The 25,128-nt window shown below is 37.0% G+C and overlaps 1 protein-coding gene across 1 annotated transcript; it reads left to right on the forward strand.

The window, feature by feature from the left end:
• Positions 1-277: 277 nt before the first annotated feature.
• TOC64-III (translocon at the outer membrane of chloroplasts 64-III) lies at positions 278-24,902 on the forward strand. Its single transcript, XM_089145015.1, has 13 exons — positions 278-638; positions 2,037-2,189; positions 2,626-2,750; positions 9,504-9,629; positions 10,557-10,739; positions 10,872-11,016; positions 15,224-15,386; positions 16,719-16,853; positions 17,007-17,207; positions 21,252-21,379; positions 21,457-21,508; positions 23,217-23,286; positions 23,665-24,902. The coding sequence occupies exons 1-13, from the start codon at positions 436-438 to the stop codon at positions 23,745-23,747; spliced, it is 1,767 nt and encodes a 588-aa protein (XP_089001141.1). The 5' UTR covers positions 278-435; the 3' UTR covers positions 23,748-24,902.
• Positions 24,903-25,128: the final 226 nt, after the last annotated feature.

Here is a 25,128-nt window from a genome sequence, read left to right on the forward strand (position 1 = left end):
TGGGTTTTTAGGATCGAACACTTGTGGACCGAACCGTCTCGGGCCTCCGCACACCCTTGGGAGTTCAACCGTCCCCTGACACGTAGGTTACAAACCTATAATTAATTATTATAGCTGCTTTTCAAATTTTTTTTTTTTTTAAATTTTAATTTGTTGGGATAAACCCTTTCTAAACGTAAATGAAAATTATTTAATCTGACGGTACAGAATCCATGATATCATCGATACCTTATATAACTCCCAGTCTCCTATGTTTCTAGGTTTATGGGGTGTTTTATTTAAGTGTCATTTTATCTCTCTTACCCCATAGCTCTGTACTGTACATCAATCTCTATCCAGGGTTGAACCTCACAACGGAGCAGAATAGATAAGCAGGTGGGAATTGGGAAAGACTCGAAGAAGGGAATCAGAGTGAAACTGATAAACTGATAATCCATGGCGTCTTCCTCTGCCAACCTATGGGTGTTGCTCGGATTAGGTTTGGCCGGAATCATACTTATGACCAGGAGATTGAAGAAAGTCATCAAAGAGGACTTCGGCGCTTTTGTCGAGAAGTTTCAGCTTCTCCCCCCTCCTCAACCAGCACCACCCAAAGCTCCTCATCCCTTGACGGGTTTAACATTCGCCGTCTCAGATGTGTAAGTAAATGATATGTGCTTCTACTTCAAGTGTTGAATTGGGTTTCTGGTGTTTGTGTTGAATGCTCCTCGTGAATGATATCTGCTTCTATTTTACATCTTGAATTGGGTTTATGGTTCTATTGGGTTCTGTTGTTTGTTTTGAATGCTCCTTCCACCCCCGCCACCCTCCGCGGCTAGGGGGCGAGCGCTCCAAAACGAGTACGTGGATGGTGTTTAGTTGCCGAATCAATTATAGTTATCTGGAGTGTTCAGGACCTTGGAGTAGAAATGTACCCTTACCCGATTAAATGTACCCTTACCCGATTAAATCACTATTCAGCCATGGAGTTGCCTTGCGGTTTAAAAGTGTCTGTTTGCTGTTCTGCAGAGCTTAAAAAGGGCGAATTTGAAGTTCCAACGTTCAAACCCGCATCTCTTGCGTACCATAGTTGTTCATTATATTCTTCTTTGTAGCAAGGATAGATCTATGTGTCACCTGACCTACTGACTCTTATGAATCAATAGTCTCGGAAAAATTGTACTGTATATATTGACAAGTCGTGGTTATCAATGTGGAAGAAACCTTCACTAGGACGCTCTTCTAAATGCTTAATAGTTAATAGCAGATGAATGGTCATTGATAAACCTTCATTATGACGCTCTTCTAAATGCTTAATAGTTAATAGCAGATAAATGGTCATTGATGCAAGCTATGGAGTCAATGCTGCTTTAATTTATACATTGGTGGGTAGTGTGTATTGACTCACTGTTCTGATATATCCTTAAGAGTTCTTTGCATCCGATATTCTCGTCATTTGAGCATTGACATTATTTTAATATTTCTATCTCAACTATGATTAGTTTTACTCGACTTCTTTATTTGTTGATCATTGAGTCATAGCATTGATTTGGCAACTAGCATATCTAGGATGTAAAACCAAAACAGCAGATTAGGTAGGTTTATTTCTTTATTTAGTTATTTGTGTAACTTGAATACTAAAAGAAGTATATTTAGTCTAAACAAACTTCCGTTAATGTTTCGTACCCAACTTTTAGGACATGCTATAAAAGGTAGTTACTGAAGCAAAGATAATATGGCACCTACAAAGAAGAAATGTTGGAAAAAAAAAAGAAAGCCCTTTCTGATGGCAAACACATGACCTCCCTACTCTGATATTACATTTGCTACCTGCAAAATTTGATCAATTTACTAGAGAGTTGTTACCGAATTTCTCTTTAAAATGGGAGTTTTTCTTGAGTTGATATATGATGAGCTTGAAACTTGACTTTAATAGCCTTGAAAGTTCCCATACAGTAATACGTTGATGATTGGTATCAACTCTAGGCACTTCTGTCCCAGAAAGTTTTCCCATCTCGTCAACATGGTTGACATATAGATTTTTTCATGGTTTCCAGATTTGATATCAATGGATATGTTACCGGGTTTGGTAATCCAGACTGGATGAGGACACATGAGGCTGCTACACGAACATCTCCAGTGGTTTCAGCAGTCATTGAAGGAGGGGCCACTTGTGTTGGGAAAACTATCGTGGATGAAATGGCTTACAGGTTAGAACTTCAACTCATTTCTTCTTTTTGTAAAATTTCATATATGATGGTTGTTTGAGTTTGCAATATTACCATGCTTATAACAAAAGTTAGTTTTTTTCTTCATCATTGTTGAGTTATTTTATCACAAAAAGGATGATTGTTGTTCCTTAGCATTGAACTGTACTGTGGACTTACTTGCAGCTTTTTCTTTGAACACAACACTGTGAATCAATCTATTCCGTTTTCTATGTGGGTTATGCGCGTGTTGTCCTTAGCATTAAACTGCATTATGGATATGCTTGGGAAGCTATTTCTTTGACCATAAAACTTGTCAATTAGTTGATGTTGATCTGTCTGTCTTCTGCTTCAGTACTCTATATGGGTTATGGGTCATATGTGTTGCCGTTGCTTTGTTCTGATTTTTACACTATTGGCATCATGTTTCCTTTTTTAGTGTCAGTGGAGAAAACAAACATTATGATACTCCAACCAATCCTATAGCTCCTGAACGCATACCAGGTGGATCATCCAGTGGATCTGCTGTGGCTGTTGCTGCTAAACTGGTTGACTTTTCTCTTGGTGAGCTTCTAACTTTGGTTTGATTCTTGGGTTTTATTGTATGTGATGGGTCCTGTTCATGAAATACAATCAGTAGGTTAACAACTGTTTTATGATGGATGTTATCTGCATTGTTTCCCCTTTCTGTTACTTGATCCCACAAAGAAAAAAGGTTTGTGCTCATGAACTATGTTAGTTGCTTTGTTTTCTTTTGAAGCTGCATATTTGTTTAACTTCTTTTCCTTTATCTGACGTAAGGAAATTTCTTATTCTCTTAAAAAAAAAAGGAAAAAAAGAAAGGAGGAGGAGGAGAAGACACACCATAAGACAGTCTAATATAAGAGCCTTCCTCTAAAGTATTCTCTGCAGTTTTCCTCTTGTGTGTATTTTCTTGTCAGCTTCTTGTTTACATGGAAGTTCACTAGAATGTTTAAACATTGTGTGGTAGAGAATTTACAATAACTTGAAAATAATTCAAAATTTGAAGTTTTGGAGTTGCATCCATGTTTGGGAATCATGGGCAAGAACAAACTCAGGGTGACGAACGATTTTCACTTCCTAGGCTTCCTGTTTTATTTGCTTAAACAACTTGTTTGTTGTAGGCTTATAGTCATTATTGCCTATTCTTGTCGAGGCTACATCATGGGTGTTTGCCTCTTTTGGATTTTGAGAGAAATTCATTAACTAACCCATCTGATTTAGTCCTAGACTGGGAGAGATCCAACTAGGAGCTGGTATTCAGGATATGAGGTTAACTAGTAAATTTTGTTAGGTCAAAATTAGGTAGGGTTTTGATGTAGTTCAGCATTGAATTTACCCATTATCCTTGGATTCAAACTAGGGTTGATAGATATGGGGGTTGGGTCTTTGTTTCATGTCTTACGTGGTCATGGGCTTATTCTACAGTTCATAAAATTCAGTGTCGAGGCCAAGTAGGGAAGTAGATTATTTATTTTGTTTAAATTAGGTCAAGTCTTTACACATTAATTAAATAGTTTACCAGGCACGTGATTCACCTTGATTGAATAATTCTGTCCACCACCATTTCAGCTCGCCACAAGGCTATTCTCAAGTCAGGTTACGTCGTATGATTGTTGGAGATTGGCTCAAACTTGGAGGAACCTACTCACCCACAATTGGGGTCTGTAATCCCCCCTAGTTTCAGTCCAAAGAAGCCTCTACTAAAATTTTGAAGCCCTACCACAATTTAGGTCATTAATCAAACCAGCCATTGCAGATGTTAGCCAATTGTTCACAAAGAACCATATCCTCCAGCAAGGACCCGCATCACCAGATCCAATGAAAGGGTCTTTATTTAAAACCCAATCATTAGAAATGCCCAAGATAACAGCCTAGATTGGAAATCTGGTTTTGGTTGATTCATTGAAGGCCTCTTGAATGAACTAGCCCTCATTCAATTGAAACTACATCAGGCTTGGTAGAACCTAAGGTTACGCTAGGAATCTAAGAGGGAAGGTTTGACGTTGGAATATTATTTGATTGAAAAACAGAGAATTAGGGTCAATTTTCACACCATATCCTCTGTAGGACCCGCATACCAATCCAATAAAGTTTTATTTAAAACCCAATCATTAGAAATGCCCAAGATAATAGCCTAGATTGGAAATCTGGTTTTGGTTGATTCATTGAAGGTCTTCGAAGAACTAGCCCTCATTCAATTGAAACTACATCAGGCTTGGTAGAACCTAAGGTTACGCTAGGAATCTAAGAGGGAAGGTTTGACGGTGGAATATTATTTGATTGAAAAACAGAGAATTAGGGTTTTGATGATGCAAATCATGGCACGTTGTCATTGACCTGGTTCAAATTCCAGTTGTTCCAGTTACGAGAGCTTGGGCAAAGAAGCTCAAGGAGGCACTCTATGGGCTGATCCCATGGTTGTCAAGGTTACAAGGCTATGCAAGGCGATAGAGGGCAACGGAAGCCAAAAATGGGCCTAGGCACCTAGGCGCACCTAGGCAGGCGCTTTAACAACGATGGCTGATTCAAGAAATATGGTCTTAATCAAATTTAAAGCCCACCGAGGCTGGCCCAAGTCTTCCACAAAGGAGCATCTATGTTATTCAAATCCGAGAAGATCCGGGCCAAAGTTAATTTGGAATGATTTTGGGGATTGAACAAAGAGCAAAAATCTTGGAATTGCAGCAAGAATTTGAATTGATTGGGGGCTTATTTTGGGAGTGATTAGGTGTAGTTTAATTTTTGAAAACTTTCTTTCATATGGTTTTCTTGGTTATATTTGTTAGGAGTATAATCAGCCAACCTTTTTATTTCAAAAACTTTCCATACTGGTAATGGCTGATTAGATTATGTCTGTAACATTTATTTCCTTAATTGGAGTGTAATCAGTCATATTTTATTGGGAAAATTACATGATTAGCCACTTTTAGGTTTTCTTTTAAAAAAATAACCACTCAATGTTTCACTTAACAAAACTAGCTAAAACTGAGTTTGGGTTTACAAAACTAGCCAAAATAGTAAATTTTCATTCCTTTGACATTTTTAACCCCTTAAAACTAACTACATTAAAAAGGGAACATCACTATTTTGTTCAAAAAGGAAAAATCACTAATTTTTCATTCCCTTTGGACATTTTTAGCCCCACATTGGTGTGATTAATTTTAGGGGTAAAAATGTCCAAATGGATGAAAAATCACTATTTTGGCTAGTTTTGTAAACCCAAACTCAGTTTTAGCTAGTTTTGTTAAGTGAAACTTTGAGTGGTTACTTTTGTAAATGAAAACTTAAAACTAGCCAATCAAGTAATTTTCCCTATTTTATTTCGAAATCATGTGATGGCTGATTTGACCTGTCTCCTTAATTTAGGAGTGTATTTAACCATATCTTAGTTTGGAAACTTCCCTTTTTCTTTGAGGTTGTATTGGCCTATAAAAGGCATGCTTTAGTGAGTAATAAGCAAGTAATTGGTTATTCAAAAATTTGAATGTCTTCTCCTTTAACTTTTTTTGAGGAATTCTTGAACTTATCGGAAATATCCGTGGCATTCAATTTTTGACTTATCAAACGGCTTTCCATCATCGTTTGTGGCGTCTTTGTACCAAGGTTCTTGCTTCCCTTAAGCAAGGGTTGAGGTAGTCAATTAGAATTTGATTGTAGAACAATCTTGGATTTTCCTGATCTGATTGATGGGTTTCGTTATTCTTAGTGAGGTTCACATCATTTGGTTCCTCGGTTTCTGGAAAGCAGTTGATGAGAGAACTTAGGGCTTCTAATGGTCAGGATGGCAGCTGGGATTAGAGTTTCCCTATCGTGAGGTGAATTTATCATAAAGTGAGCAATTCTGATGGCTGGTTTGGTCTGTGGATTTTTAAGGTTTGTTGATCATGTCTAGAGATGGGTAGTGTTGGGGTTTATGGTCTGAGGATTAGGAGAAGAAGAATGGAGTTGAGTTGATTCTACTTATTGTTGCTGAGGATCCTCTTGAATGGTAGCTTGATTAATGGAAGTTGTCCTGTGCAGAGAATGATCAGCAGCTAGTTTCAAGAGATCGAATAGGACAGAGTTAGCAGACTGGGATATGTTGAGGAATTTGATGAGAGTTGGGAGTTGAGAGACAGAATAGCCCTCTCAAACCCAAGCAATGCTCAAAACAAAAATCTTATCAATGAATCATGGGCTCATCTGAGTAACTACAACTTCATTTATATAATTATATCCACAATGGCTGCAATAGAATTCAAATCTTGAAGTAGTTCTCAAAATAGAATCAGGACTTCAACTAAAACTAGGATTCGCTGTCAAATCCCAATTGGGATTACAGCTTCAAATAAGCTCAAATATGATACTCGAATGGCCCCTTTGATTTGGTGCTGGTGGAAGGGGGATTCCTAGAACTATTCTGGTTCTAGTGTAGGAAAGAATACCTACACCTGTGGCTGGTTTTAGACAGCTGAAGAATGAATATATGGCATTTGTGAACAGGTTTTAGGGTGCTCAAGTTTCTATCATGATCAATGATACCTCTTCGTTCCTTTAGCCATTCCCGCTGGAAAATTCCCTTCCAACATCTGCTCTGACTCCTGAAACCACAGATTGCTCTACTGTGACCTCAATTGAATCCCTTTCTAGGGTTTTGTTAACCAGCCTCACCCCAATAGATAGAAAAAAAGAAGAAAAAGGAAAGAACCCAGATCTTGATTCTGCTGCATCTGCCATTGACTTGTACTTAGTGCTCTTTTGTAAATGAAACAAGAAGTGATTTTGAAGCTCCTTTTGTGAATCGTGCTCCTACCATTGATGTCCATGTGGTTGTTTGAAGTTGAAATTTCTAACCCATGATCTACTTGAACTTTTTTTCTGGCTTGGTCCTAATGGTATCCTTTCCATGATTCCTTTTGTTCATTCTTTTAATTCCCCCCCCCCCGTTCTTCATTCCATTTGTGTATCTTTAATTTTTTGGTTGGTACGAGCATACACATATATCAAGAGGGAAGAAATAAACTTAACCCTAAAACAAAAATTTTACTTATCCTAAATTAAAAATGGAAACATTTTTAAACAAACGAGTTACTGTCCTACGTATCCTGCACAAAATAAAAGGGTACATAATATTTTGCCAAAATGAAAGACATCCTAATATTCTACAACGCTTCAAAATCTCAAACTGGAAGTAGTTCATCTCGTTCTAGATAACCAATCCAGATCCAAATGTGTATGGTTGGTCCAAGGTACCTGCATCAAGTAGAATTGAGAAGTGTTTCCAGCGACACAATATTAGAAAATCAGCCAAAAACCAAGCTACTGATATAGTTCTGAACATAAAAGACACCCAAAAGGGTCTGAGACACACTGCCAGGCTGTTAACCAGTCATGGAAAATGGGACATCATGTAGTCTGTACTCCTGGCTGCCGTTGATGAACTAAAATGCAGAATTGGCTAGTGGTCCATGTTGTTTATGACCAGGGAATGAACATACCAAACTCTGGAAGGATTCTACCAGTTGGATGTCTAAGAAATCACCATTGAAAAGTTTTGTTAATTGAATGAAGTAAAAAACAATTTTCTTTCGAGGGGGGGGGGGAAGTAAAGATCGATAAGTTGGTATCTCACTGACTCCACTAGGGCCTCTTCGCCCGGCTCTCTATTATAGCATCTGTATCTTATATGTTCCAAAGCCAAGCTTTCCTCCTTTTGAACTCAATTTGGGGAACTGTAATGCCCTTTGGGGCATAGAACAAAATTCCATCGAAACTTGCGAAATTTTCACTGAAATTTTCCATTTTGAAAACCTCGAAACGAAAAACTAGGGGATGAAAAAAAGTGAAATTTGGGAAGTCAAAACTTGGCGAAACCTAGTTCAACCTAGCTGGACCAGCTGGTTCATGAGAAAAAAAATTCCCAAATTTCGTGGGAAACATGAGAAATCTCGTGGAAACCTGGGACTTTTTCCTGCAAGTTTTGTAGCTTTCCCAAATTTCACTTTTTTTCTTCTCTTTCATGTTTCCCAAAACAAGAAAAAAACCCAAAAAACCCCTCCATCAAGACTTTCCTATCCAAATTGCGTTTACTCAGACTGGTTATCTTAGGCATGTTGGTGATCAGACTTATAAAGTTACAGTTGTCAATTACCTTGATAACCATAGGTATAAAATGTCATGGGATGTTTATGTTCGTTGGTTGGAAGAGAGGATGTTACAGGCATAGTACTACTTAGCTCACAGGGTGGATCCCACTATTGGCACTCCTCTTGGAACTAAGTTGTACTTTTCTTTTATTGATAATTACTTTGTATTTGATGTTTTGAAGTTAGAAATTATATATTGAATGTTATGTACTTAAGTAGTTAAGTTTATAGTGTACTTCTCGGACAACTCTACATTGATGTTATGTACATCGAATGACATATCTACATTGATTTTTGTAGCAAAATACAGCCAATGTGTTGTTTATACTCTAATTAGCTTAAATGCAGAGTCCCACCCTAAAATACTCCCTAAAACCTGTCGAAACTTGCAGGAAAAAGTCCTAAGTTTCCTCAAAATCTTTCAGTTTCTCATTTTACCTGGTCAAAACTTGAGTTTCCCTCGAATTTTTTTCTATGCTCTGTGGTATTGATAATCTCCTTCATGCATGGGATGAACCGCTTACAAATTGTAAACCTAATAAACTACAAACTGTCCTGGATTGCCAATAAAATTTATAGTTACATACATCAAAATAGTAATGACTGGAATCAAGCATGATCCTGTAGGTTTAGAACTGAAAAACAATTAACACCTTCGAACTGAAAATAGAAGCTAAACTAAATCCTAAAATTGTCATTAACTAAATAAGAAATAAATGCTATAAATATTAATTCAGTACAATAACAGATCTCAATGGAATCAGGACCATATTTGCAGAGTTGGCAGCTTTATATGTGAGGATGATACACCTTGTAAGTCTTGAAGATCTCCTCTTAGGTCCTAATGTGGTCCACTAGAGTGATCCAATTATGGCTGATTGAACTCCTTAGATGTTTTTTTTTAAAAAGAGACTCCTTCGATGGGCTGGCAGAATTGACATCTTTCATCCTCCTTTTATTTACATCACCATCTGCTTTTGACATGGATGGTGTCTATTAAAACTTAAAACTTGAGTTTGGAACATGATCTGTTTATTTTCCTTTTTCTTCTGGAGCTGATTATATTATGATGATTACTTGAGCTAATTACAGATAGATATATCAGAGAGTGTTCCTGATGTTATCTCATTTTCAAATGTGTTCACTCATTTATTACAATGCATGATAGGTACGGATACTGTTGGAGGTGTGAGAATACCTGCAGGTTTTTGTGGTGTAATAGGCTTCAGACCATCTCATGGTGCTGTTTCTCATGTCGGAATTACTCCGGTTGCTCCCAGTCTTGACACTGTTGGTATGTATGAATAGGATCCTTGTCAGTGGGATTCATCTGGAGACATGTTGGCTATTTCATTTTCTTGAATATCATGTATTTACAAATAATAGAGTTTGCAAAAATTACTTGATAAATATATTCACATGAAACAGAACTGAATGGTTGGTTGATATTACTTACTCATCTGTCTAATTACTGATTTGAAGATATTATAAAATTACATAATAAATTATTTGATTGTTGTTGTAAGCGTTAAATATATAACAAGCTGATATGAAAGCACGACAGGGATGTGCTCATTATTCATTGATAACACGATGATATGCAGGGTGGGCTGAACTTATGATTTATTGATTACACCACTTATATTGACAGGCTGTGCCAACGCAAGCTGAAGTCATGCTTTGACCAGGCTCAGCTCAGGCAAGTTTAGTTGAATGAGCTGGCTTGACACTGTGACTCATCTAAATACATATAAAGATCTATTTATTTTCTGTATAATAAGGTTACACTTACAGTTTCCTTCCGTTTGTTATTTCACTCCTTTTTTTGATAGTTTTGTGTGTTTATTTTCTGTTGTTTCTCATCAGAATTGGCCTTGAATTTTATGTTCGCATGATCATGTGTTATGATTCATAATTGATCCTGCTATGAGAGGAAGAGCATGCGTAGAGTTCAATTTAGACTCTTTCAAATTCGCGTTGATGGGAAGTCGTGATGAAAAAGGATGTTGAACATTATATTCTTTTGATTTATTATGTTCCAATTGTTTTGTTATATGGTCTATAAGTCTATTGCTTGTTGATGGGATTGGTTTGGCAAGTTTTAATATATATTCTGTTTGACATACTATATTGTTACTGATGCAATTCTATAATCATGCCTGAAATGCCTTTTTCTTTCCATGTGTTCTCCTTCCTCTGATATTTAGCATTCCATAACCAGGATTATTTGCTAGGGACCCTAGTGTCCTCCGCCGGGTCAGTCATGTGCTGCTACAACTTCCATATGCAGATAAACGTATGCCCAAGAATATTATAATAGCTGATGATTGCTTTCAACTATTAAAGATTCCTGTGGACCGGGTTACTCAGGTGGTGATTAGATCCACAGAGAAGCTATTTGGAAGTATGTTTTTATTCTGCTTGACTTGTACCCGTTTTTCATTTGCAGCTGTTTTTCATTTACCTTTCTATCCCTGTGCTCCATTTTTATACTGTGAAATTACTGACAGCCATCATTTATGAACTAATATTTCAGGACAAGTTTTGAAGCATGAAAACCTTGCAAACTATTTGAATTCTAAAGTTCCAAGTTTGAAACAATTTAATGTTGAGAAAAGAAATGGGGAACTTAAAATATCTTCCATTATATCTCTTGCAAATGCCACACAGTTACTTCAAAGGTGTGTATTCCCCCTCTCCCCCTAAAGCATTGAGAATTAAGTGTTAAAGTAATGGTGGTGGTGTTAGTGTTGTAGTTTCTAAATTTTGTCTATGATTCTCTGCAGCAGTTTTCTCACTTTCTAATTTGGTATCAATTTTGTGTACCTTCTGGCTATGTCACTCAATTTCTGGGCACAATACAGGTGTCTTTATTTAATTTCTAATTTTGTCTTGAAATATAAGCCAACAAATTAATCATGTTAGAGCTCGTGGAGCTGTAGGTAAGCTGTTGTGCTTGCTTACACTAGTTGGTCAAACTTTGCTGTACTTCTGTTGCTGCTGGTTGGTTGCTTATGATGAATATTTTAATCTGGTTGTGAATTCTGGAAACTATTACGAAATGCAAACCATGATGAACCTGTTCTGCGTCTCTCCATTTTGTTTTTTTCTCTTTCTCTTTATTAGTTAGCTCAAACAACCATTAAGTTTCTCAACTCTCACTCCTAGAGCCCTGTGCATAGTCAGTCACTACTTGCCACATTTATACTCATTGATGATCTTTGAATCCTCACCGTATCAACTGTGAGTATAATATTTGTTAAGACACTTTATCTCTCTGCAATAACTCACTCTTTTGATTCACAAGTAACACCAACAGTTCAGCAAGGATTGATAGCATACAGGTATTTACTTCATTCAATGAGCTACTGACTGTACGGAGAAGTGATATAATCCATATTGAAGGAACTAGAAGAGCTAGGGGTAGACCTAAGATAACCTTAGGAGAAGTGGTGAGAAAGGATATGTATAGCTTAGGCCTTGTATCTATCATGACCTCGAACAGAAGTACAGAACTGATTGGAGGGCAAGAATCCATGTAGCTGACCCCATTTAGTTGGGACAAGGCTTATTGTTGTTGTTGTTGTGATGAGCTACTGACTAGTTACAGATACAGAACATAGGAAAATAACCATGAACTGATAGAGTTGCTGAACTGGTAGTATTAACTCAAAAAGAATAATTGCAGCCGTTAACACTCACCTGAGAACTGAGTTCTCTCCAGCAAGACCCCCTTGCTTGATTACAGACTTCACACATAAAGCCCCCCTCTGCCTCTCTCCTCTTACATAACCCCAAAAACCCTAACTTCTGTCCTCTACCCAATACTTTCTTGCCATCTGGACGACATTCTCTGTCCCCTGTCATAAGCTAAAGTTAAGGATACTGTCCAATCTCCTCTTGCCACTTGTCCCTCCCAACTGAGAGTGTCTCTTAAGTGTTACACTGCTACATATGATCCTGTGTTGCTCCTTTTCTTCTTGCACCTATACACTCGATCCATTAGAGGCTTATCAATATTCTTCCTCATCTTATCCCTTATATCTAAGCTCAAATATATGGCAAGTTCTGCTTAGAAGTATCAAACCCAACTATATGGTTACGCTAAGCATCAAACCTAACCATATAATTACCCTATGTGACCCATTCCTGATTGGGTTTTGCATCAATAAGAGAGTCATTGAAGATCCACTATCATGCTTCGTTCTTCGTAAGAGTCAGGACTCGGGAGCTTAAGGAAATATTGCCAATCAAATGATGGTGTGGAGGATCAATGCAGTTGGCATAGGGGATAATTGAAGATGTATGTGATATTTTTATCAGGTTCTATAATTGGATGTGTTTGTTTAAGTTTTGGGTAAAAGTTAGGATTGTTCTAGGTATTAAAAATTATGCTGTAACAGAGGATTCGTAGATATGGGATCATAAAGTTTTTTGAGTTGAAAGTTGAAACTGATGGCTGCCCCAGGGCCCAAGAGTTGCAAACCCCTCACTCCTATCCACTTTCCAACCTCTACCATCTTTCTTTCGATTTATTTCTCTTCTTTTGGTTATTTCCTTCTTACTGATACTAATCTGCAATCTGTAAGAGAAAGCTCATCCCTCCTGGTTTCTGTACTCCTGACCTAAAGTTCTGTGTATTTCTGCAGGTGACAAAACTCCAGAATGTTGTTCTTTATAAGTTTTCTCTTTGTGAGATATTTTCTTTTAGTCAAGTCTGAATCTTTAGGTACTGCCAGGAACACACCCAGAGATTTCGTTATTTGGGTCTGAATCTCCTGGTTATTTTTGCTAATGTTTGCAGTCAGATTATGGGGTGTGATCCACTTGCTGAAATCCCAGGTTAATCCATTCAGTTGTCTTATAAGTGGGAACATATGAGGTCATGGTACAACCTTTCACCGAAGTTCGGGCGGAATTTGCCAAATTTTGCCCGGTTCAGTGATGAGCGAACTGAAAGAGCCTCCGAAAAATGAGATTAACAAATGTTGCCAGAAATCGCCAGAAAATTGCCGAACCTGCGAAATGTCAGCGGAAGTTTGTGGCAAACAACTTTCTTCTTCTCTATTTAAACCTAATTTCTTTATCTTTGATTCTCTTTTCTAAATTTCTCCTTCTCCTGTCTTCATCTTCTATCTCTCCGATGATCGATGGGCAACTCTGCAAGTACCTGAACGTAAGCGAATACTTGAACTTCCAATAGCAGAAACTGTTGCTTAATTTCGGAGAGGTGAATTGAACTTCATAGGTAAGTGAAACTGCAACTCTTAAAGACAACCCCAGGGGTTCAGTACCCCAAAAATTGTTCAGGGGGGGGGGGGGGTTGGGCAAGACAGTCGAACTCTCTGGCAGCTCATCTTTTGCTGGAGCCACCGATATCACCGGAAATGTTGGCGATTTTCCGGGGAGATTTTGCCAGATTGCTGGTTTTGGCAAACAGTGAACTGGCAAATTTCGTTGGAATGTCGCACCATGTATGAGTGACAGATTCTACCAAAGACAATTTCTTTTTTACACAACCACCCTTATTTCTCTATTTTGTTCTATTTTAGTTCCTTATGCTATTCTAATGTCATATTGGATCTTCCATCTTAAGTTTATTGTAGCAAAAAAATAGGTGTAGCATCCCTGTGGTTGGGGACAGTTATGCCTATCACCCCTTGAATTTTGGCAATTACCTCTTTACCCCTGGGCTAACATTGTTAGTTTTTGAAGGAAGTGATGGTGTTTCCCTTTCCTGTTTTTTTATAAGAAAGAGCAAATTACATACCTTCCCTGAAATCGTAAACAATTACATTTTCTACCCCTACAATTCAAACAGCTGCATCTGTCCCCTTGAAACCCATCAGCATTAATCTTGTGAAAATTGGACAATATTATCCTTCTTTTATATCTTAAGAAAGACATCCTAAAATAGTTTTTGGATCGATCTTATGATTGGGTGCTGGGTTTCTCTCCTCCCCCTCTTAATCCTCTTCCTGTTCACCTCCTGCACTAGCATAATTAATCTCATTGCTCCCTCTGCCAGCATTGGCACATTTAATCCACCCAAGCTTGCAGCACCCCTGGGCTAACATAATTAGACCAAAGTAAAAACTTATTTAAGTACTAAAAACTTATGGGCCCATAAATTGGCCCGTGACCACATGAACCTGCTGAACAACTCTAGTTAGATTTGAAGGTAAAGTGAGCTCAATTTGGTGGTGGAACTGCATCACATGTGATTAGAGAGATGCATTGACAAGAACTAGAGCAGGTCATTCCAATGGGATTTAAAGGGAAAGGGGATTTGCATGGATCTCTTTTTGTTTTTTTGTTTTTTTCCTTTTGGGGGGGGGGGGAGCAAGTTTGTATTATTAGATACATTATACTATCAGTATGTTTAGGATGATTCTTTTTGCTTTTCTTTTGATTTTCTAGATTCTGTTATGTATTTGTTCACTCGAAGTCTTTTTTATCTTTTAAATCATCTTTTCCCAGTATAGGAAATCTTTCCTGTGCAAACTTTCTTTGCTAAGTTGGCAATTAGTTTCTAACTGTTCATGTTGTATAGAGTTGCTAAGTTTCCCTTCATAATAAAGACAACAACAAGAAGAATATTCTGAAAGTCTATTGTGATATATTGTGTAATGGGAAAAGCTTATACAAGGACACTGACAAATATGATTAGATGCCTCTTGGCAGATACATTCTGCATATTTATTGACATATTTGTGCCCACCTGAAGAACACAATAATCTTCGTTTGACCATATCCTAACTCGACTCTGTATTTCCTTTTAATTGGCAATTACTTTTGGGGCCCTTCAGTTTTGAAAGAAATGCAAATTTTCAGTATGTTTTTCAGGGTCTATGATTAATTCTCTTATTATTTTCTTCTCTAACACAGACATGAGTTCAGAATTAATCATGAGGAATGGTTCAACTTGACCAAGCCTGTTTTAGATGCTTCTGTGTCAGCACAATTTCATGAAGTGTCTTCCGATGCAAAGTTGGAAAATTCCCAATTAGTAAGGAATGAAGTGCGCTTGGCTCTCAAATCGCTTTTGAAGGTATATAATAGCTTATAGTTATTGCACCAGTATTTGGTAAATTTGTAAGTTGCAATATATTGTTTATATTCAAAGGTGAGCACAAGGAGCAAACAAGTGCATGTGTTTCTTTGTCTAGTGTGATGGGTAATAACTTACTATCTGCTACTTGGAAATCAGCTACAGTTTGTTGAATCAAAAGTTCAAATGACCATAAGGTGAAAAAGTTACATGAGTGGAAACCTGGAATTTAGTTGCTTTTTGCTTTGATAGATCTTGTAGTTATTTCTGTAGCTTCGTGCAACTGGTTTTTATAATACTTTTAAGGCTTTAGTTGATGTCTACAGGGCTTGGAAGAGTGAGAGTTCAATTTTTTTATATCATTTCCCCATGTTTTTTCTGTTTTATTTATTATTATTTTTTTTTTGAGAAAGTGGTCTTTTGGAAGTAGGACTTTTCATACCCACTCTCTTGTTCCTCCAGATGTGGTTGAAATTTCCATGAAAATGATGGATTTTGGGAGAGAGCATATTAAACCTCTAAAATTGGTGGGTATTGCATGTTTTATTATGTACATGGTGCAACCAGACATTGGTGCGAGTAAATTTATCATTTTATTACACTTCTCTTCACACACTATAATTTCACTCACTCACTTTGCCATAATCTCTGGACAACTGACCACAGCATTAAAGTGATTGATGAACCACATACTATGTTGCGTTTTATGTTACTTGTCCTAAGGCATAATGGGACTCGGGAACTGTGGGTAATTTCCAGAAGTGGTGTTAGCAATGATTCTAGCACTTTTTTTTTGGCTTATACATTTCATTTGTTGCTACAGCTTCGATGGTAATATTTTCCTTGAACTTGTATTAACCTTTTCCAGTGTGATTCAATACTTATTGTTGTCTTGTTGAATTGTTGGCATGTCATAGTGAAACACAAATTCTTGTGGTTGATATCGAGCTATGGAAGCCACTTAAATGGCTATGGAAGTGCTGCTTGTCATTTCTTCCTCCATTCATTTTGCAGTTTAGTTGTCTCTTTTTCACATTTTTGTTAGTAATCCACGACTTTGGTTTTTCTGTCTTCCTAGCATGATATACCCGTTTGGATGCATTTCCTTTATTTCAGTACTTTTGCTTTTGGCTGTTGGTTATAGTGAAATTTTGAAGCAACATTTTGTTGTTTTTGCCACATTATCTATTCTCTCGAATGGACATTTTTAGATATATTTTTTCATTTACAGTCACACAACTAAATAGATTGATATTTAAAAAAAATGCAAAATAATATTTTCCCCTTAAATTGATTCCACTATCCTGGTAATTAATTTTATACTTAATGCAGGATGATGGAATCCTTGTTATTCCTACAGTTGCTTATCCACCTCCAAAACTCGGTTCAAAGGAGATTCTATCAGAGGACTATCAGAGCCGTAATTTAAGTCTGTTAAGTATTGCGAGCATGTCCGGTTGCTGTCAGGTACTGTTTCTTGTTTTTAATTTTCTAATGAATGTCAAGATTCATGGATCTCCTAATATTATCATTTAGTATGTCAATTTTGGTGGTTGGTTTAGTTTGATTACCTGAAGGCTCATGCTGCAATGGTTCTTCTCTGTTGTAATTTAATATTAGGTCTCTGTACCGCTGGGGCATCATAACAAGTGTCCTGTCTCAGTGTCCTTTATAGCGAGGCATGGTGGTGACAGGTTTTTACTAGATACCGTGCAGACGATGTTTGAATCTCTTCAGGAACAGTCTGATGTAGCTGCAAAGTCAAAATTGTCTGGTAGTGTCATCAACCAGGAGGAATCGGCTGAGATTGCTAAAGAAAAGGTTGGCTCACTTCATTTTTCTCATGCTTTCTAGATTTTCAGTTCTTTGTTTGTTTACTTTGTTGAGATCTTGTTGACCTAATATTGGAGGTGTTTTTTTAGATGACCTGTCATGAAGTAATTATGGATTTGTTTTTTTTTTTTGACTCCGTTCTTAATGTATGGGGTTCTAATGATTGCAAAGCTAGTTGGGACTTTTTTATATTTTGTTCCTCCAATGATGGGTTTTGGGGTGAGTGCATTTTTGACAGTCTCCATGGGATGGAAATGATAACCTTGTTAGACTTCTCAAGCCGTACATTTCATTTCATCTCTTGCTTTGTTACTGGTAATGTCATTGCTCTGATGTGGTTTGGCTCAGAATTCCCCTTGGTTTGTATAACAGAGGTTTATGGCTGTTTTATGGACAACATCTGAAAGATCTGCACAATTCCACAATTCCACAATTGACATCAGTAATTCCATTGTTGATGGAGTCCTAAGAATTAAGTTCCATTGAGTTGGACTCTAATTCATTGTAATGATGAGTTCTGTGGTTAAATGTGGTCATGCAGTAGGTAACTCTGCTTGTTATATCAGGAGGGTGTCATGACGACCTATACAAATCTTTTTATGTACCTTTCACTAATATGTTCTATTGTTAATTATAATGATCTTACTGGAAGTCTCTATGTGAATTAACAATTAGTATTTTGGGTGCTGGATTAAGTTGAGGAGATGAATTATGCATCCACTTGAGCGCTGGAACTAAGGACACGGAGGCATGTGTCCAAGAATGGTTAGTACTAAGGTACCTGGTTAAAATGTATGAGGATGTTGAATATTAATGTCCTAACTGCGAAGAGTTCAATATAAAGACAGATTTTGAATGTAATTCATAACCCCGATGCACTGGCTCTCTATGGTATGGCTTAGATTTATGTTCATTTGACATATAAACATAAATAGATGTGTTTGGTATGATTAATGAACTGCATTTTTCATCAAAATAAATCGATAGAAGCATAAATTCATAAATAGCTTATGGTTTTATTATTTATCACCACAAGCTCTTATATTTTGTTTATGCAGGCACCATTAATGAACATTTGCAGAATTGCTATTAAGGTAGGGGAAAACGGGAAAATTAGCAAAAATTAGAACAAAACTTATATTTTAGGGGTTTCAAAATGAGTTTGAACTAATAAAATTGAACCAAATTGACCAAAACTTTAGTGAACCAACCATAAGTAGGGAAATGTTGAAACCAAACCAATGTGAATGTATTGGATCATGTTTTGGATGGATATTTTGTAAACCAGAACTATGTTGGACCGCAAAAAAGCTATAAAATGCTGAAAATAACTTAAATTATCAATGCAATCAATATAGTTCAATAAGAAACCAAAATTAATTTGAAATTCATTAAAATACACTTTCTCTCATGCTTCTAAAAGTATTTGCAAGATGAAACTGATAATATATAACATAATTATTCACTCAACTATACCAAGCCTATTTTTCATTATATATAATATATTATTTTTAATGTTAACCAAATGACTATTGCTTATAACCCATAACCTATTATCATAATTGATTATTCATAAATATGTCATTGACATAAATATGAACTATGCCAAAGAGAGCCTTCAATGCAACTTATGAAAACTTGGAACCACTGAGCACATAATAATTGTGCACACCTTGACCCTGATCAGGGAGATTATGGCTTAAACAATTGATATCTCAGTGCTCAGGATGGAGTATTTGATCAAACATGTATTCTTCTGTTTTAAGTATCAGTTAGTATTGTATCTACTGATACTAAACAATGCTTAAGATACTTGTTGACATAACCCAATTCGCTTTGGCAATAGATCCGTTCTTCTTGATAGCCTTACTTGAAAAAAGTGATTTACTTAAATAACACTGGTATTGAGTCAGGAGATTTGTATGCTTGTACCATATCTCAGAACACATGTAAGAAACCTCATCCTTTATACCGTTTCAATGGAATGCACTTGTCTTTTGATATGTTGCATCTCCTTTTTATTGTTTACTGATGGTGTTATATGCTTCAAAGTACGTTTCCTGGCATATATTGACCATATTCATGGTATATTTAGTCTGTCATGCATCTGTCCAATCGGAAACAATACTGCTACATCTCTTAAAATCACCCCTCTAAAACCTTTTGTCTTCCTCTCGTAGTCTTCGTCCTCCTTTGTCTTTGATGATTTTCTCCTCTTTCTTCTGTGGCTGCTGGTGCTGAAGTCTGCATCTCTGCTGCTACTACAACAACGATGTAGTCTTCTGCCTATTTATGGAAGATCATTATGTCTGATGGTTGCTAAGGATATGAACTGACCTCATACCCATAAATGTGTTGAATCTTGTCAAGATGGTACTTTTGATGATGCTGGAACCTCACCTCAATGCTTCTGAAAATCTCTCTCCAAGATACATTGCATATCATATTTGGGCATTGGGAGCATTGTGGGTTTAAATTGTAATGGACTGTTTTATTTAAGCTAAAAGTTTTTATTTGAATGGGACTTTACTGAATCTGAGTCAGTGGTAGTTAAGCTTGGTCAAGGGGTTCAGAGATATGGTTGGAACTGAGTCAGTGGTAGTTAACCTGAAAGTAATGTTTGTGAAGGAAATTGCATCTTGTGAATCTTTCCTGTAAGAGTATTTCCTATTATATTTCTTTCTTATTTATTGTTACTGGAAATTTCCGAGTAGAGCTGGATGTGGAATGGTAATATATATAGTGGTGAATTGATTAATAGAAGCTTTTTTGAGAGCATTGTCTCTTTTGTGCTCTCCCTGTGGTTGTGCCCATGGAGTATCCCAGCAGTTCGTGACCATTAATTATATACTTCAGAGTTTATCCTTCTTTTAACTCTTCGTCCTTCTGTTTTCACATTTTCCTCATTGATTTTTATAGGCCCATACTACTTTTTATCTTGGATCCTGGTTAACCTTATGCAGGCCGCTTCCCATTATTTCTTCCTAGAAGAAGCAGTTTTTCATTGGTATGAGTAGAAGGTTTTGAGAATCTTGTGAATTTAGTTAGGAGGTTAGTAGAAATTGCACCTATTATCCCCTTTAATCCCCTAACCTGCGTGGCTGCGCCACCCCAACCCACTGATGGGCTGGATAGCATTTAGCTTGGTGTTTTGAAAGTATAGTCTCATGGGCCCCTTTCTAGTAAGTTGCAATTATGGTGTTGTTGCTAGACCTAGGGTTAGGATGAGGGCATTCATCTTCATTCTTTGGGAGGGACTCTGTTTGTGTCCACCAGATGAGATGAAAATGCCAATAATGATAAGAAATATGAATAAGTTTTTGCAACAAATCATTTAGGTTTGAACTGCTGCCTTAGATTCAGCATCTTAGGTTGTTGAGACTACATTCTTGAGATGATTTGGACTCTCGTCACATCAACTTTGTGGATATGTACTGTCAATACTATACTTTTTGTTTCCACTAGATAGCAAAAAGTGGATGTTGAGGGTGACTTTAGACTCCATCATATCATCTCGTTACTGTGTCAAGGACTGCATGCTTGTTAATTGTCTTACCATAAAAAGAATTGTACAGTAGATATTATTGAACTTTTATATTTAAATTCAATCAGTATGTATGGTCACTGTCAATGTCTCTGACCTTTTATGGTCAATTTACATATTTTAATGTTCTTTTGTGTTCCAATTTCAATATTCTTTATGTTCCATTGGCATTTATCTGCCATGATCTTTTATTTCATTGCCACTCTAGAATATTATTTACAGGTGTGTTATTTCTTTTAGATTGTATTCTTCACTTGGCATTTGTGTTTACATGTCCTATGTTTATGCTCATCAAATGGAGGAATACAATATGGCTATTTTAAACCGATGGTATTTAGTTTCTGTTTTGCGATTACTGATCTGAAATTACATGGAAATACATGATAATGCTTTATAGCTACTTTTGTCCTGTCTGGAATTGGTTGGTTTCTATTTTATATTTTATGGTTGAACTCATTGGTTTCTTTGTCAATGCTTTCTTGACATAGGGTAATATTGCTTTCAAAGACAAACAATGGCAAAAAGCTATTAGCTTCTATACAGAAGCAATCAAACTTAGTGGAAAGAATGCAACATACTACAGTAACAGGGCTGCTGCATACCTGGAACTGGGAAGGTATCAATATTGTTTTCATTTTGAACTCTATTATTTATTTATTTTTGTTTTAATTATTATTCCTGTTGTTGGTTCAGCTATCTCCAAGCTGAGGCAGATTGTAGCACCGCTATCAGTCTTGATAAAAAGGTAAGGGTCTTATCTCCCAGGAGAATTATGAGCTGGAAGTGCCAAGTTGCAAAAACAGGTTTCATTTGCCAGATAGATGTAAAGTTATCAAAAAGCTGTACTTTTTGCAAAACAAGGAAAGATTCCAAAATAGATATACTAAAATCTGTTTGGTAAGTTAGTAAGACAAGGAAAGCTTCCAAATAGAAATAATAAAAGTATGAAGCATTTCAGACCGTTGAATTTCCTTTCTGATAACTAAGTTCACATGTCCTTTTCCTTCCCTTTTTTTTTTTTTTGGGGGGGGGGGGGGTTGGTGTTTTCAGATAGTTTCTGCCGTTAGGTGAATTACAAGGTTGATTCAATTGGTAGTTGATCCAATAAATTAAAATGTTTTACAATAGTTAAAATCGTGCACGATATTTCTAATTTCCATGCACTGCATATGGTTGAATGTAATTTGATTGCATATTCAAATTAGCAATATGCTTTGAAAAAGGGGAACAGTCTGTAGCTTCCAAGCTGGTTAGTAAATCTCAAATTGCACCTTAAGACTTTTGAGGCATGGCTTGGTTTCTGTCTTTTGCTTGGTTGTTACTGTCCCAGGATTAATGTGCTTGAACCCAAGCATTTTATGAATTCTGGTTCATGATTTACAAACTAGGTATGTATAAATTAGAGAGCTAATTTGGGAGCAGCTTCAATCCTTCAATACATGTGTAGGGAGAAAGTTGTTTGAGGTTGTATGGACTATGGACATGTAATGGAGGCCTTTGAATGCTCTAATTTGGAGGGGTGACATGATTCAGATTAGAGGAACTAAATGAGCCAAAGGGTAGTTGAAAATGACTCTAGAAGAAGTGAAGAAATATTACTAGTGCCTTATTACAGCTTTAGATTAGTTTTGATGGGAGAAAGAAGACTCATCCAACCGACCCAACAAACCCCATTTGGTTGAGCACTTGTGATGAGGCCTGAGTTGAGTTTTCTTTCATGAATTACAGAAATGGTTTGAAATGTATGGAGGGCATGTAGGGAGGGGGGGAGGGCATGTAGGGAGGGGGAAATTTCATGGGGCGGGCAAGAGATGCACAATCACACAGAAAAAAGCTTCTGTTCAGTTCACTTGATGTATCTTTGAGAAAAGACACATCTAGTTGGAATTTGCAACAAAAATTGAAGTGCAACTCAAATTATAACTCTTTAACTTATTCATACGTAAGTACCTGAAACAAATAAAATAATAAATGTTAAAAGAAATTAAGTGATTCCAAATTTTGCTGGACCAAAAAGCAGTAGACTGGTTCTTTTGCCTTTTTGGGCCTCCAAAGCCTAGCATGCTGGTCTGACCACTCAAGGGTTACTGCATCATGAACTAGCTTGGCTTTTTTGGGACAAGCCTAGGCAATGTTTTGTGGCTTGTGGAATGATCCTGACCTTTTAGGTCATGTTCATTTATTTCAACTGGCCTTAGCTCCTTGCAAGTGTGAACCGCTCTTGTGAACCCCATGATGAGATAAAATAAATTCCATTCGTGCATTGGAGGTGTACCATCTCATTGTTTTACATTCATGGTTACTGTTTAAGTTGCTATTTTTCAATTATTTCTTGAGGAAATATATTATGTTTTTGGTATATGAAAATAAAAAAAAAAAAAAAAAAAAACTTTGATGAGCTTTTGTTAGGGGCATTTGAATTACATCTGAGATTTATTTTGCTTTTGTTTTAGAATATCAAGGCCTACTTACGAAGAGGAACAGCACGGGAGATGCTTGGTTATTATAAGGAGGCTATTGAAGGTAAATATGCTGTTCTGATTTTTTTTTTCTCTCTTCCTAATTTCAGTTCTCTATCCTGTTATGGTAATCTGGTTTTTATGGTTACTATGGTCGGACTTGGGAGTGGCGATAAAGGAAGTTCATTACGTATTGAATTGACATGAACATTCTGTATATCACGAGGAAAGCGGATGGGTTTCCTTATTCCCTTTTTTCCTTTTCCCTTCCTGTTTGGTGCTGGGAAATGAGAAATGAAAAAAGAAAAAGGAAAGAACGTGGGAAGGGGGTTTGGGTTCTCCACCCTATATAAAGCTAAGGGGATTGGTCTTTTGGATGTCTTTCAGTTGTGCTAGTCTCCTAAATTTTGTTGTACTAATCTTTTTTCTTTGGACCCTACAGATTTCAGATATGCACTTGTTTTAGAGCCTACCAATAAGAGAGCTGCACTTTCGGCTGACAGATTACAAAAATTGTTTCAGTAAATGTTTGTAGTCCTAGTAATGATTTTGAGAATCTCCATTTCTTTGAAGTTTTTGCATTCAAGAACTTCCGGCCAACTAGCGCACCTCACCAGATGGGCTGTACAAAGGAGTTGGTTGCAACATCTCTTTGGAGCTCCCTTGCGAGATTCCATTTTTATCTGAATGGGGCAATTTTGAAGGATTGGACTGTATTTGCTTGCTTGACCCAGAGCACTTCTTCAGCCTCGATCACTTTGTTGTTACTGGGTTCACAAGCCAATTTTGTTTCATCCTCAATTGTTGACTGTGATTCAAATTATTGGGTTTAAAGTCCTTCCTCACTCTTCCCCTTTTTAGTTAATTATAGTTCCTGATAACAAGGGTCTTAAAACAATCCATTGACATTTTTTCCCCTTCTACTTTGCTTAGAAAATCCTGAAAAGGAATTCAAGAGAATATCCAGAATTTCTGAAGTGGTGTAAATATGGTAGTTGGTGGAACGAGTTTTAGTCAACCATATTTCTTGTGTTTGATATATTGGCTTTGCCTATCGTATTCTTGCCCTCTTCTTTTCTTTCTTCTGAGGCTTTGGAGAGGCTGATGGTGATGTCATGACTGCTTATGTCGAAGCTTTTATTCAGACCAGACAAACAAACATTTATGTGTTTCTCTGGGCGGGCAAATATTTGGTACATCTAAGTCTAGCCCTGGCCTGTTTGAGTTTTGGAGGTACGTAGACTCCAGATCTGGGAGATAAACTCAGTGACACCCAGACTGAGAAATAGAATGCTGATCTTCCATGGCTTCCCTTCTTCATTGTTAGATTCTTTGGATCATTCAAAGAGCAATTCATGCAGTTGAGAAATCTCGCTCACTTGACCAATTGAGGGCAGAGGTAGTGATTCAACTGTATGGCAAAAGGCAAGAGACTTGGAACTCTTGAGGTGGGGCAAAATGTTGGGAAGGATGAGAATGCCACCAGTCTTAGCATGGCATCCCCTGGATCTGTGAATTCCCAGGATTGACTGAAGTAGTCAAGAAAAACCTATCTTCTATTGATGGTCATAGCCCAATCGGCATTTGCAGTTCCATTTATAAAGTGTTTCCCAACTAGAGTGGTCTGTGAAGGTATAGCCTTATAGGTGGTCTCATAAGTTCGGTCATGTACTGATAGGAAAAGAGAAGGTAAGTTCGGTCATGAATCTCTCTCTTCGCCCTTGTGGCGCGCTTCACCTATTACGTGCTGTCATTTTAGATGCTTCATTTCTATTGTGTTTACTTATTACTGCTGTTTTTACAGCTTCATTTCTATGGTTTTATTGGGCTTGACCCATACCTTAGTCTGGAAGACTATATCTATTGCATGTATGACAATTTGGTCAATTTCTCTCCTTGGTCTCGA

This window comes from Hakea prostrata, chromosome 2 (genome assembly GCF_041222555.1).
Source record: "Hakea prostrata isolate BN-2017 chromosome 2, UWA_Hpros_2, whole genome shotgun sequence".
Lineage (NCBI taxonomy): Eukaryota > Viridiplantae > Streptophyta > Magnoliopsida > Proteales > Proteaceae > Hakea > Hakea prostrata.

What these genes read in the sequence shown, in the direction of transcription:
- TOC64-III (XM_089145015.1), top strand. Translation starts at nt 436, where the DNA reads ATGGCGTCTTCCTCTGCCAACCTATGGGTGTTGCTCGGATTAGGTTTG. An exon ending in GCCACACAGTTACTTCAAAG is followed by an intron (nt 11,017 to 15,223) that starts GTGTGTATTCCC and finishes TCTCTAACACAG; the next exon opens with ACATGAGTTCAGAATTAATC. An exon ending in GCATACCTGGAACTGGGAAG is followed by an intron (nt 21,380 to 21,456) that starts GTATCAATATTG and finishes TTGTTGGTTCAG; the next exon opens with CTATCTCCAAGCTGAGGCAG.